Source organism: Ceratotherium simum, chromosome 30 (genome assembly GCF_057802395.1).
Source record: "Ceratotherium simum simum isolate JZ-2026a chromosome 30, ASM5780239v1, whole genome shotgun sequence".
In the NCBI taxonomy this organism is placed as follows: Eukaryota; Metazoa; Chordata; class Mammalia; order Perissodactyla; family Rhinocerotidae; genus Ceratotherium; species Ceratotherium simum.
Window position 1 is genome coordinate 7,976,466 of NC_141929.1, and position 14,248 is coordinate 7,990,713.

The following is a 14,248-nucleotide window of genomic DNA, read 5'->3' on the forward strand; positions in this document are numbered from 1 at the left end:
TTGACGTCATGGACCTGAGGCCCAGAACGCTGCCTCCCGCCCCCACCGGCCGGCCTGGCGCAGCCCCAGCCCTGATCTGCAGCAGCTGCGACATCAGGGACGGTGGAGCTGCCACCCTGCCCTCTGATCTGTCCCGTCCTGGCCACCACAGGCAGACAGGTGTGAAGCAGGCCGGCCAGGTCTCACCTGTCGACCGCTGTCCTGATTCCCACTTCCGCCTGCCCCTTTGTCCTCAAATTGCTCTCAGCTGGCTGCTAGCTAAACAGACCTTACTTCCTGTTTCATTAACAGGAAGCCCCCTCCCTGGGAGGATGCGCTTTTTAATAGGAATGTGGGAGGTGATGTGCCGCCCCGTCTCCCCTCGCCGTCTGCCTCCCTCCGGTCCATTCCACAATAAAGCCAGGGGATTATTTAAACAACTCATCATACCCCTACCCCGCCACTCTGCCTCCGCCCCCTAACTGTCTCCCACTGCCCCAGCACTAAGACCAAAGAGGCCTTGCCTCTCTCTCCTGCTGCTCAGGCCCCACACTTCCTCCTCCTCCTCCCTTCTAGTAGTTTGTTCCTCCCAAGTGCCAGGCGCTGCCTCAGGGCCTCCGCACAGGCTCTTCCCTCGCCTGGAAGGCTGTTCCCTCCTCCACCTGCCCTCGGGGCTGGTCCTTTAGACTCCTGCTCCAGGTCTAGGCGCGTTAGCTCAGTGCTGCCCCCTCATGGAGGCGCTCGCTCCAGCCTGCACTTCCTTTTCAGCTCTCTCCACTGCTGTCCTGAAAATGACTTGCGGGATTATTTGTCTAAGGGCTGCCTCCTTCCTCAGACTGTGTGTGGCGGAGGATGGCTTTTGTTTTATCCACTCCTGAGTCCCCAGTGTGCCTGGCACACAGTAGGTGCTCAATACACTTAAAAAAACCAGCCTTACTGAGTTATAATTCACATACCATACAATCCACCCCAGCAAAGTGGACTATTCCGTGGTTTTTAGTGTATTTACAGAGTCACGCAGCCATCACCATAGTCAATATTATTTTCATCACTCCCAAAAGAAACCCCGTGCCCTTTAGCCATGACCTCCCTACCCCCACCCCCTCAGCCCTAAGCAACCATTAATCCACTCTCTGTCTCCACAGACTTCCCTCTTCTGGACTTGCATACAACAGGAACCATACATGTGGACTTTCATACAACAGGAACCATATATGTGGACTCGTGACAGGCTTCTTTCACTCAACAGTGTTTCAAGGTTCAGCCCAACACAGTTTTGCTCAATGAATGAATGAATGAATGGGTGACTGAATGAATGAAAGGCTGTGGGAAGCAAGGGAGGGTGCTCTGCTGGTGGGATGATGGGCAGTGGGAGGAAGGGCACTGGGTCCATGAGGGGGCCGCATCTAATAAGTGGCAGAGCTCTGAATGAGCCTGCCGCTTGGCTGCCCGAGGTCCAGGCTTGATCGCCTTCAGCTCAAGGTGGAAAATCCAGTCCTGCTGCCCAACCCACTGCCCTGATTTCATCAGCAGAGGCGCTTTCCTGGCTTCACGTGGGAGTTTTTCATTCATTCATTCATTCACTTATTCCACAGAAATCCATGGTCATAATCTACACGTCTTTCTCCTGTAAATGAATATACTCTTCTTTTTAAAAATCAATGGAAGTAGACAGATTCTTGCTTTCCAGCGGGACTGGGGGCTAGACCCTCGAACCTGGCAGCTCTGCACCTCTGCAGGAGTGCCCCCCAGGGGGTCCGGCCAGAGAGCTCACCTGAGGCTCTGAGATGGCCTCTCCAAGTCAAAAGTGTTTTATTGGTGTGTAAATGTTGTTCCGAGTCCTGTCCCCTTGCTGCTCCCTACTTCCTACCATGTTGCCACTGCCCCAGCTCCGGGATTATAGAAATTCTAGAACATGTTGTCCATGCCAGAGCCACTGGCCACATATGGCTGCTACAAAGCGCTTGAAATGTGACAGTCCCAACTGAGATGTGCTAGAAGTGCAAAATACATACCGAGTTTTGGAGATTTCATCCAAAAAAAAAATGAAGGGGCAGGCCCAGTGGCGTAGTGGTTAAGTTTGCGCGCTCCACTTCGGTGGCTCGGGGTTCGCGGGTTCGGATCCCGGGCGCAGACATATGCACCGCTAATCTAGCCATGCTGCAACGGCATCCCGTATATAAAGTAGAGGAAGATGGGCACAGATGTTCGCTCAGTGACAATCTTCCTCAGCACAAAGAGGAGGATTGGCAACAGATGTTAGCTCAGGGCCAGTTTTCCCTCACCAAAAAAAAAAAAAAAAGCTGAAATATCTCATTAATCATTTTTATATTGATTACATGTTGAAATGATAATATTCTGGGTATGTTAGGTTACAGAAAATATGTTATTAAAGTTAGTTCACCTGTTTCTTTTTACTTTTTAAAATTTGGCTACCAGAACATTTTACATTATACACGTGGCTTGCATTCTATTTCTATAACACAGCGCTGGTCTTGAACAGCCACCTGCCAGGGAGACAGCCCCCCAACCACCTGCCCATGATGGTCTCTGCTGGAACCCCAGGGCTGTGAGGGGCTTACCATGCACTACTGCTACCTATGAAAAAGCCCGTGAGAGAATCATGCCCCCCCACCCCAGCAAACCCCCTGCAGCCAGTGTGCATGTGTGTGTGGGGGTGGGGGAGCCCCAGGGAGGAGCTGCTGTGAGGGGTGTGCTGTGCCTGGGAAGCGGCTGGGATTCCAGCACCCCCTCCCTGAGCCTCCCGCACAGTGGATCTGACAGCCCCTTCTTCCCCCTGGCAAATCAGAGAGAGGAGACACAAGCCAGCGTGTTAGGGGACAAGCTTGTTGTTCCTACCATCACATTTAGAGGAAAAACAAACAGCCAAGAGGTCTGTTGCTAGGAGCTTGGTGGGAACCTTCCAGTCGGTCCTCAGCCTCCTGCTTCTGTGGACATGACCGACCATGCTTTGGGGAAGGCTTCATTTCTGGAGGGGGCTCCAAAGGGTAGGTTTCAATACACAGATGAGTGGCCAGGGACCACGTGGATTTCACCTCTCTGACAAATCTGGGAGACCCTCGCCCAGGCCAGCCTTATTCAGCCTTACAGTGGGAACAGGAGGGGAGCCAGCATTGAGGTTTTCACAGCCACATCCAAATCTGGAGAGTGCACTGAGAAATGAAGTGACATATCGCACCATGTACAGCTGTGCAGGTTATGCGTTGCACAAGGGTGCCACCCACATCTCAGGAGTCCATCATACTCCTTAGTCCATTGTACTATATTTATTATGACAACTTTCCGGCAGATGGCAGTAGAGTGTTTTGAGGAGGGGACACTTAAGAGGCTGGACAAGTATGGCTCAGCTAGACACCACTCGCCCTCCCAGACCCAGACACAGCAGCAGCCATCTTTTCCTTTAAAAAATTCTTTTTTGATGTCACATTTTTTTGTGTGAGGAAGATCAGCCCTGAGCTAACATCCATGCCAATCCTCCTCTTTTTGCTGAGGAAGACTGGCCCTGGGCTAACATCCATGCCCATCTTCCTCCACTTTATATTGGACGCCGCCACAGCATGGCCTGACAAGTGGTGCGTTGGTGCACGCCCCGGATCCGAGCCTGGGCCGCCAGCAGCGGAGCACGCGCACTTAACCGCTACGCCACCGGGCTGGCCCCTGATGCCACTTTTTAAAAAATCGAGGCAAAATTCATGTAACATAAGAGAAACCATTTTAAAGTGGCATTTAGAACATTCACAATGTTGCACAATCACCACCTCTATCTAGCTCCAAAAAATTTTCATCACTCCAAAATAAAACCCCACACCCAATAAATAGTCATTCCCCAGCCCCTGGTGAACACCACTCTGCTTTCTCTCTATACAGATTTGCCTATTCTGGATATTTCATATCAATGGGATCACACAATATGTGGTCTCTTGTGTCTGGCTTCTTTCACCCAGCGTGGTGTTGGAGCATCCCTGTTAGAGCATGTATCAGTACTTCATTGCTTTTTATGGACGGGGAACAGCATTGTCTACCTATACCACATTTGTTCATCTGTTCATCCGTTGATGGACATTTGGGTTGTTTCCACCTGATGCCACTTTTAAAAAGTTGATGTCTAACATATACAGCAAATTATACAAACCTTAAGTGTAGCACTCCATGAGCATGTAAACATCTGTGTCTCCACAGATGGAGATGCAGAGCATTCTCATCACCCCAGAAGATTCTCTCCTACCTTCCCATCAGTAACAACCCCTCCCACCCAGAGGTAACTACTATCGTGACCTCTATGATCATAGATGACTTGTGCCTGTTCATGAACTTTATATAAATGGAATTGTACAGCAAACCCTCATATGTGTCCAGCTCCTTCCACACAACGTAGTGTCTATCCAATTAATTCATGTCATTGTGTGTATTGTCATTGGCTCTTTTCCTCTTTTCTGTAGAATCCCATCATATGACTATGTCCCCGTGTATTTATTCATTCTCCTGTTGATGGAGACATTTACGTTGTTTCATCGTACGACTGTCCCACAGTTTATTTATTCATTCTCCGGTTAGTTAACATTTGGGTTGTTCCTACTTTTTGGCTATTGTGCATACTGCTGCTGTGAACATTCTTGTTTGTGTCTTTGGTGGACACGTGAGCCCAGTCTCTCAGGCGTATCCCAGGAGTGGAGTTGCGGGGTCACAGGGTGGGCAGATGTGTGGCTTTCCTAGATTCGCTTTCCAAGGCAGTCAAACCAATTTCTGCTCCCACCAGCAGTGTATGAGGGCTTCTGGCAGCCACCACCCCCATTTCCGAAAATGGGTGCAAAAGCTGATTCCCAGGCCCCCAGCTGCAGAGCCCTTCAGCACTGTCACTAAGGTTGGGGCAGGAAAACCTGGTGACCGTGCAGTCTCCTTGGGAGGGTTTTCTCAGCCTGCCGTGGCAGGGGCTTCCCCTCCCCTCCTCAACCTGTCCCTCTGTCCCCTAGCATAGTTAGTCAGTCTCAGTTTGGGCTTCCCCAGAAGCAGGCTCTGAGATAAAGATTCCAGCACAGGTAGCTTATTTGGGAAGTGGTCCCAGGGAACACAAATGGGTCCATGGGACAGTGCCGGGGGGGGGGGTGAGAAGGACAGGACATCTTGACAAGCAAGGGAGCCCTGGGGGCAGCTGGAGATTAATCCCAGCGAGGGACTCCAGAGACAGAGAAGAATGCCCACTAGGAGTGAGAAAGCGGGGGCATTTACACACCAGCCCCGCCTGTCACTGAGGGCTGCTGCCAGGCAGAGGCGCTAATTCTGGACCCTTACAGCCTGCCTTGGGGAATACGCCAAGAAACTGAGCGTCATCCTTGACTCCTTGCGGACCCTCCCTCCACACCAATCCCTGTGTTCCGCAGTTTTACTCCTAAGCTTCTCTTGAATTTCTTTCTTCACATGGTCCCTGCCCTGGTCCAAGCCCCAGCCCCATCCATTCACCAGCTAGCAGTGGAGAGATCTTCCCATAAAGCTTGGGTTATAAGCTTGGCTCTGTCCCCTGCTCCCCATGTAACCTCGATCAAGAGACCCAGCCTCTCCTGGCCTCTACTTCCCCATTGGTCAAGAGGGATCATATGAGCACCTCCCTCACAGGCTTGCCAGGAGGAGTAAATGAGTTCAGACCCACAAAACCCTTGTCACCGTGCCTGGCACATAGTGGGTGCTATGTAAGCATTTTGTTAGAAAATGGGTACTATAACTGCAACCTCCTTACAATCATCCATAGCCCTCAGGATAGATCCCAGACTTCCACATATGATTACTGAGACACCGGCTCATCTCAGCCCCCACCTCCTCCCTGCGGTGTGTTGAACGGTGGCCCCCAGAAGACACCTTCACGAGGAACCTGTGACTGCGACCTTATTTGGACAGAGTCTTTGCAGATATGATCGAGTTAAGGATCCGGCCATGAGCTCGTCCTGGCTCATCCAGGTGGGCTCTAAATCCAATAGCACGTGTCCTTAGAAGAGAAAGGCGGAGGGAGACGGAGACGGAGGAGAGGGGGAGGCCGTGTGAACCGAGGCAGAGAGGGGAGTGAGGCAGCTGGAGCCAGGGTGGCCCGCAGCCACCGGAAGCTGGAAGAGACAAGCAAAGGCTTCTCCTCTAGTCTTCAGAGAGAGCACGGCCCTGCTGACGTCTGGATTTTGGATTTCTGGTCTCCAGAACTGTGAGAGAGTAAATTTCTGTTGTTTTAAGCTCCCCAGTTTGTGGTACTTTGTATGGCAGCCCTAGACAACTGACACACTGTTTCCCCGGGCTGCTGTAACAAAGTACCACAAAGTGGGGGGCTTAAAACGACAGAAACGTCTTCTCTCACAGGTCTGGAGGCCAGAAATCTGAAATCAAGGTGTTGACAGGGTTGGTTTTATCTGAGGGCTCTGAATCTGTCCCATGCCTCTCTCTGAGCTCCTTGTGGCTTACTGGCCATCTCTGCTGTGTGGACGCATCATCCCAGTCTCCGCCTTCACCTTCACGCGGGCTGCTCCCTGCCTGTGCCCATCCACCTCCCTCTGTGCCTGTCTGCCTTTGTGTCCAGACTTCCCCTTTTTATAAAGACACCAATCACACTGGATTAGGGCCCACCCATGTGACCTTATTTTAACTTGATTACTCTGTATAGACCCCATTTCCAAATAAGGTCACATTCTCAGGTCCTGGGGGTTAGGACTTCAACATCTCTTTTTTGAGGGACACAAGTCAACCCCAACAATAACACACGCCCCTCGCCCACCACACTCTCCATCTGCAGTTCCCAGGGCAGATCCTGCTCTGGTCTGTTGCCACATCTTTGCACATTCTCCCTTCCTCTCTGATGACTTGGCAAATGTCCTCATTCTTCAGTTGCAACAATACCACCTCTTCCAGAAAGCCTCCCTGGGTTAGCTGGGTTAGCTGTCCCCCTCTGGGCCCACCATAGCTTCCTGTTGGAGCATTTGCCATGTGATATCGGGGTTGCCTGACTCCTTGCCGGCAGGCACTAGGAGAGTGGGCCCTGGACAACGAGGGCCATGCCTCTTGCTTCTTTTTGCACATTTTCTAGCACCCCCCGCAGGGCCTGCTGGAAGCAGGTGCTCAGTAATGAATCATTGAATGCATGAGTGAATGAATGCATGAACGAGGCCAGGCCCTTTTCCAAGGCTCTCTGACCCCATTCCCTGCCAGCCTTTAGAGAAACTTCCAGGAGAGCCTAGCTAGCTTTAGAGCCGTCTGTCAGACACAAATGACAGCTTGGCTAACCAGGTTCCCACATGGCACAACTCCAGGGAGTACCATGCACACTGTAGTCTAAGCGACTGGAGGACAGCTCACTCTAAAGCAGGCACTGTGAGGGGGACAACAGTTCCTAAGGATCCAACAGCTGATCTACCTGCCCCTAATTGCAGGATTTGCCTGGAACTTTCCTGATTAATATCGCTCCCCAGTTCAAGGGCCTAGCGCCCCACTGGGCTTTCACTGGACCCCAATGGGGCCGGCACCATCAGCTGCTGGGGCTGTTTGTGTGCTGGGGGCAGGAAGAGGTAGGCTCCTGGCATGAAACAGGAGGCCCACTCTGGTAGGATTCTGGAAAGAATGTCAGGAAGGGCGAGCTACGGAGGGGTGGGCAGGGCTACAGGTCAGGGACTCGCCAAGGGAACTAACACCGAGGGAGCTGTGACCACCTGCAGACCTGAAGGGAGGGGGGAAGACAGGGTGTAACTCAGCTGTGCCAGGAGGGACAGTCCAGGTTAAGGGAGGTGAGGCACCCTGGAGCTGGCAGCAGGGGCAGGTCCTGCCAGGCTAAGGCTGAGGGGTAGGAGCCGTGCTACCCTGAGAGCAGGAATCACGGAGGGCGGCTGCCGGAGGAAGCTGGGCTCACAGAGGGGGCCACTACCGCCAGAAATGGGCGTGGAAGCTAGGAAACACGGGGAAGAAACACAACGCCCTGACCATTTTCTCTTCCCGCCTCCCTACAGCCGCCAGGGAGCCTGCGTTCTCCAGGCTCCATCAGGAGCCAGCGGGCAGAGCCCAGAGGATGCGGGACAGAGTGGGGAGGAGGGCTGAGGACAGGCCGGCCAGCAGGGTCCCATCCTCTGTCTTGTAGTAATGAATGCATGTGAGCCAGGCCCTCTGCCGGGTGGAAAGGACCAGAGATGGAGCAGTGCCTCACACATGCGTGTGTGCACGCACACACACACATCTATACCTGCGGCAGGGCACCGTGAAGCCAGGGCCATGTGGCCTGAGAACCGAGCTCACGGAGCCAACTGTCCTTTGGCTCATTCCACAGATTCTCCCTCCTCAGCAAGTCTCGCCCGCCACCCCGGGAGGTGCAGGGCCTTCCTTACCCTCTTCCCAGCACCTGCTAACCCATGTGGCCAGAGGTGGGCAGGTGGAGAGTCTGATACCCCATCGTGTTCTTAGCCGCCCACTTGAAGGATGTACACAGGCCTTCAGAAGTGAGGAGGACCATGGGGCAGCGGGGGGGCTGCTCCAGGTGTCCAGAGAGAGACGCGGGGCCTGGCTTGGGGTGGGGGTGGGGGAGGTGCAGATGGACGGGGAGACTCAGGAACATTCTGGAGTCGCCCCGGCAGGCCGGCGATGGGCTGGACAGGGGGCAGGGTGGGGTGAGCGACAGGGCCACCTGGGCCCCACCCACTTTGGGAATCAGAATCTGCAATTTCCAGACACCCAGCTGGAGAGAAAGCCCATTTGTCTGAGAGCTCTGGACTAGGGCTTCCCTAAGGTCGTGCTGCCCAGCAGTCTAGATCAACGGCACACTTCTCCCCTGGGGTGACTTTGTCCCCTGGTGACACTGGGCAACATCTGGAGACATTTTTGGTTGTCACAACTGGGGGGTGGGTGCTTCTGGCATCTAGCGGGTCGAGGCTGGGTGCTGCTCCACACATTGGGGTGCACAGGATGCCCCCTGCAGATGTCGGAAGATCCAGCCCCGGATCTCAACCGTGCTGGGGGGAGAAGCCCGGACACTCAGGAGAGGGAGTCCAGGGTCTGCCGGGAGCCCCCCACTCTCGGCTGTCCCGTCCCCCCCACGAGGCCCCCATGAGGCCCCCGCGAAGCTACACAGAAAGGCCAGATGTCAATGAGTCACTTACAGTTTATTTTTGCCTGAAAGTATTTCACATCTCTGAACACAGCTACGTGACAGTAGTATTAACCATCAGGAAAAGCAACGGTGCGAAGGGAAAGGTGGCATGTCTCGGTTCTTCTTTTTTTTTTTTTTTTTTCTTTTTTAAAGTTTTTTTTTGCTTCTGCTTCTTCCTGCACCAGAGTGCTGTAAAGTAGAGGACCGGAGGGGAGAGAATAAAACCGAACAACAGAAAACGACAACGACAGAAAAAACAGAACACAAAACGGACACACTCACGCACACACGAAATAAAACCTGGCACGTAAAATGAATTAAGACTGAAACCCAATTTCTTTTTTTTTTTCCTTTTTTAAAAAAATGAGGGCATAGTCGGGGGGTAATAAAGTCTACCTAGCAAAGTATAAAACGACAAAAGCATGGTTTCCATTGAATAAGATTAAATATATATAAAACAATTACATTGACTGGGGCGCAGGTCTGGAGGTGCCAAGGGGAAGTATTTGTGCTAAACCAACAGAAAAGGGGGCTTGGGGGAGAGGGGACCCCAAGTAAACCATAAAGGGCATGTTCTGTACAGTGAGGGCTTGTTAAGAAAAAGCCGACTGTTTACAAAAGAAACGGAGGTTGGTTTGTCTTCGGGGCGGGTGTGAGGACAGAAGGGGCGTCTGCGCTGCAGTGGTCACATTCATGGGGGTGGGGTGGGCGGTCAGGCTGGTGGAGGTGACGTCTGTCTCTTCTCCCAAGAGACCATGCAAAGAGGCAGGCATGCATGAGGAGACCACGGGAAGCACAGGATGGTGGGGAGGCCACAGGTCGCAGAGTCTCAGTCGGGGGCAGGGACAGCAGAGGCCACCGGAGATGGGAGCTCTCCAGGGGAGGGGGTGGGGCAGCTCTTCTAGGGGGAGGGACCAGGGAGGACAGGTTAGCACCCCCCCCTCCAAATGTGTCAAAGGGGGCCGAGAAAGAGTTGGGGCCCTAGAGGAGCAAGACTACAATGTGGGGACCCCACTTCTGCTCCTCCCCCCGGCCTGACCCCCACCCCGCGAGGAGGCTGGAGACATTTGGGAATCGGAAACACAGGGCAGATGGGTGGGCAGACAGACGGACGGACGAGAGAGCATTAGCTTACAGAATCCATTACGAAAGAGCGATTAATTTTCCAAGGAGCTTCTTTTTTTTTTTGTCTGTTTCCTTTAAAAAAATAACAATAATACTACCACTACCCCGACAGCTGACTGGTTTATACAGTACTACACGCCAGGGGCGGGCGGGCGCAGGGAGGGAGGGTCAAAGACTTCATAAATAAGAGGCAGGTCCCAGACCCGCAATTTGTCAACATTTCTTAAATAGGAGCATTATTTAAATCTTATGTACAACAAGAATCACTTTGCATAGCAATGGCGAGGACACAGGACGGGTGCGATGACTGACTGGGTCTTCTTGTCCCAATGGCGGGGGCCAGTTCTCAGCCGGAGCATCCAAGGAAGAAAGCATCCTCGTCGGCCCTTGAGGCCCATCGGGGTCTCGTGATGGTGGCATTGGAGTTGACTTTCCCCACACGGCATTAAACACAAAGGCAAAGAAAATCCACGAAGGGTCCCCCCGCTCCCCGAGCCCCCCACCCCCACCCCCTCCCCGACCCGCTGATGCTCCTCTGGTTGCTACAAAGTCCGTTTTAGATCAGGTCAAGGTTTCCAATTATGAAGCTAAAAGAATTAGGCAGGGGCTGGGCGTGTTTACGGACCCCCTTCCCCACCCCCTCCCCCCTCCGCCCTCTGCCCCCAGAAAGACTCCCCCATCTATCTCACAGCCAGGATGCTGGGGGTGGGCCCCAGGACTGGCCGCTCTACGGCTATTAGTCAAGAGTTGTGTGTTGCGGTTGCAAACTCCTCCTGCCGAGCCGGGAGCTTCACCAGGCTTCCGTGTAGCGGACGTCCACCTCCTTGAGATTGGGAAGCTTGGCCTGCAGGGGAGCAAGAAGGATCTGGTTCCTTCCAGAACCTGGCAGTGCCTAGCTCCACTCCCCACCTTGTTGCTGGGGGTCTCGGAGCTCAGAGCTGCGTGACCTCAGGGAGAACCTCGGGCGGGATGTGCCTGGCCCCAAAGAAAGCAGGTGACAGCTAGAGAAAGCAGGCAGTGGCTGCTGGGGATTCCATGCCCCCACCTCAGAGGGGCTTTGCATCACTGGCTTTGTGGGTGGGAAGCCCGGGGTGTGAGCCCCAGCTCTGCCACTTGCTGGCTGTGTGACACCAGGCAGACCCCCCAGCCTCTGGGACCCTCAGTTTCCTTATCTGTGGAGGGAATCTGAGTCCAGTCCCCGGCTCCCAGGATGGTGTGAGGGATTAAATACCAAACGCATGGCAAGCCCAGAGCCCCTGCCCAGCACAAAGTTGTGTGTCTGCAGACAGGAACTCCTCTCACTTCTACTGTGGCTGACATTCTCATCACTAGCAAAAATCAGGCAGGTGAATGAAGTGGGATGACCATCAGCTGCAGGTACCTGGGGGTCGGCAGATTCTTCCCACTCAGGATTCCCCCACGGCGGATCCATCGCTAGGCTACGCGACTCCACCTGCTACTCCTCGGAGCTGCTTCCCGCTCTCCATCCCTCCGCCCAGACGTGCTGCCTCGCTTCCTCCTTTTATAAATAGTGGGCTTTTCCTTAACAAGCCTTCACTGTATGAAGCTCCTTGCTGGTCCCCTGCCCTTATTCCTCTCTTCCCAACTTTCCTATGCACTGGCAGGTGAACACACACATACACACGTGCGCATGTGCACACATATGCACATACATGCACACACACACAATCCCTCATTGCTCCTCTCCTGTGTTCAACAATCCTCAATGGTTCCCCATTGCCCAGGCGGAGGTTACAAACGGGGCCTGCAGTCACCAGTGCAACATTGTCAAAAAATATTTAAGCCAACCTTTCAAAATTAGGAGACTGCAACAGAAGAATCTAAATTTCCAGGTTCTCATGAAAAAAAGGAAGATCCGGCTGGACTGGGCAGTGAACTCTGTGGCCTTACCTGCCTGGTGCAGAGCGGAGGCCGCCTCCCCCAAGGCAGGCAGTCTCCAGTTTGCCCCAAGTGCCTGCAACAGAGTCTGGGCATCACTGGCCACTATCATCAAGCTGGCACCACCATGAGTTTCCCGAATGTGTGAAAATAACACGTGGACTCAGAGTGACTTTTCTTCACAGCGGCTTACCACACCCCCTTTCCTGCTTGGTCTCGGGAGCGTGAGGATCTCTGCTTCCTCAGCTCTCGTATGCACAGGAATCCTTGGGGGTGGGGTTAAGACGCCCATTCGGATTCAGCAGGTCTGGGAGCCCTGAGTCTGCATTTCTGACCACCCCCACGTGAGGCTGATGAGCCGAGGTCTGAACCCCCGGGGGGGGGGGGGGGGCCCGGCCGGCTCCAGCCTGCTCCTTCCTGCGCCCCCTCCCCTCTCCCTCTGCTTCTTGGCACCCTTTGCACAGCTCTCTCTTCAACCTGCCTGGCAAACTCACCTCCCCCTTTCGTGGAGGCTCTTCTGCCCCAGTGAACGGAGCTGGCCGTCCCCTTCCCGCTGGCCCCCGAGCCCTGGCTGCCTGAGTTAGCTGTGCCTGTTTGTTTGAGCTTCCTCTCGGGCCAGGGGGAGCCAGCCGCACCTCGGCGTCCCCGTGCCCAGCACAGGCCAGGCACACAGTAGGTACTCCAAAAGCATCTGGAGGCTTGGCCAGTGAGCAAGCCCGGGCCGCAGCTCTGGCTGAGCTGGAGGCAGGAGCTGAGAGGCGAGACCCTGCTGCAGGTGGGCCCTGGCCAAGGCTGCTGCAGGATTCCCTCGAGGGGCTTCCAGGGTGCCCAGGTGCCAGTGCGTGGGCACCATCTGGCTCTCTGTGGCCCCACCCAGTCCTTCTGAGGCAGCTGGTGCGGGTCCAGGATGACGGGGTGGCAGGAGGCTGCTGAAGGCCCAGCCCCCACCACCCCTCAAGACATGCTTTTTTTACAAACAAAATGTGCCCCGCCTTCCACCACTCAGATCTTCTCTTTTCCCAGTTTTATCCTGCTACCCTAGCCGGGGCTGCCAGTTCAGTCTCTGACCTGGGTGACTCCACCAGCCCTGTGAATGTTCTCCCTGCTTCTACTCTTGCTTGAACTTCCCCTCAAAAAATTTGTTTTCTGAGGGCTGGCCCAGTGGCATAGCAGTTAAGCTCACGCGCTCCACTTTGGCGGCCCAGGGTTTGCCAGTTTGGATCCCGGGCGTGTACCTACTCACCACTCATCAAGCCATGCTGAGACGGTGTCCCACAAAGAAGAACTAGAAGGACCTACAACTACGATATACAACTATGTACCAGGGCTTTGGGGAGAAAAAAGAAAAAGAGGAAGATTGGCAACAAATGTTAGCTCAGGGCCAATCTTCCTCAAAAAAACAAAAAACTTAAAAAAAAAATTTATTTTCCACATAACAGCCAGAACAAACTTTTAAAAGCATAACTCACCACCTTGCTTAGAGCCTCTGACAGCTTTCTTTCTACTGAACTTGGATGAAATTCAGAGTCCTTCCATGACCTAGGAGGGCTTCTTCAGTCTGGCCCCAGTCAATTCTCTCTCTCACCTTCCAGTTATATTTGCTACAAAGTCAGTTTGTGCCAACTCTTTCTGCCTCAGCACCATTGCACTTGCTCTTCCTCTCGCCTGTTGCATCTTTGGCTGCTTATCTTTTGGGTCTCAGCTTATGAAGCCTCTACTTCAAAGGGACCGCCCCGATCATCCCATGCCAGACAGGCCTTCCCTGTTTCCAATCTACCTATTCCCTGCTGGCTTCCTCTTGATCACTCCTTTCTACCTGCCACTACTTTATTCCTTAGCTCATCTGCTGGGGTAACAGCCTTTCCTGCTGGAGAATAAGCTCCACAAGGGCGAAGCGTCAGTATCTAGATGTTGGCTGCAGGGAGGAGGGAGGGAGGGAGGGAGGAAGGGAGGAAGGAAAGAATGAATTACCTTCAGATCTTCGTAGGTGTCAGCCGAGAGCTTGGTGCTGTTCATGTTTAAACTGCAGAGACTCTTCATGGCTGTACAAGAACGGACAGACAGACAGTCATTAGGTCAGTGAAACCCCACAAGGGGCAGCTGTAGGGATGGGACGGTCAAGCT

General features: G+C 53.7%; 1 protein-coding gene across 1 annotated transcript in view; it reads right to left on the reverse strand.

Moving 5' to 3' along the window:
• Positions 1-10,873: 10,873 nt before the first annotated feature.
• The window catches only part of CMIP (c-Maf inducing protein), a 239,097-nt gene continuing 235,722 nt past the window's right edge, over positions 10,874-14,248 (reverse strand). Inside the window, exons 20-21 of the mRNA XM_087419884.1 lie at positions 14,096-14,166; positions 10,874-11,069 (exon numbers count right to left, since the gene is read on the reverse strand). Coding sequence (XP_087276010.1) covers positions 11,016-11,069; positions 14,096-14,166 — 125 coding nt within the window. The 3' untranslated portion in view covers positions 10,874-11,015. The remainder of the gene's footprint in view (positions 11,070-14,095; positions 14,167-14,248) is intronic.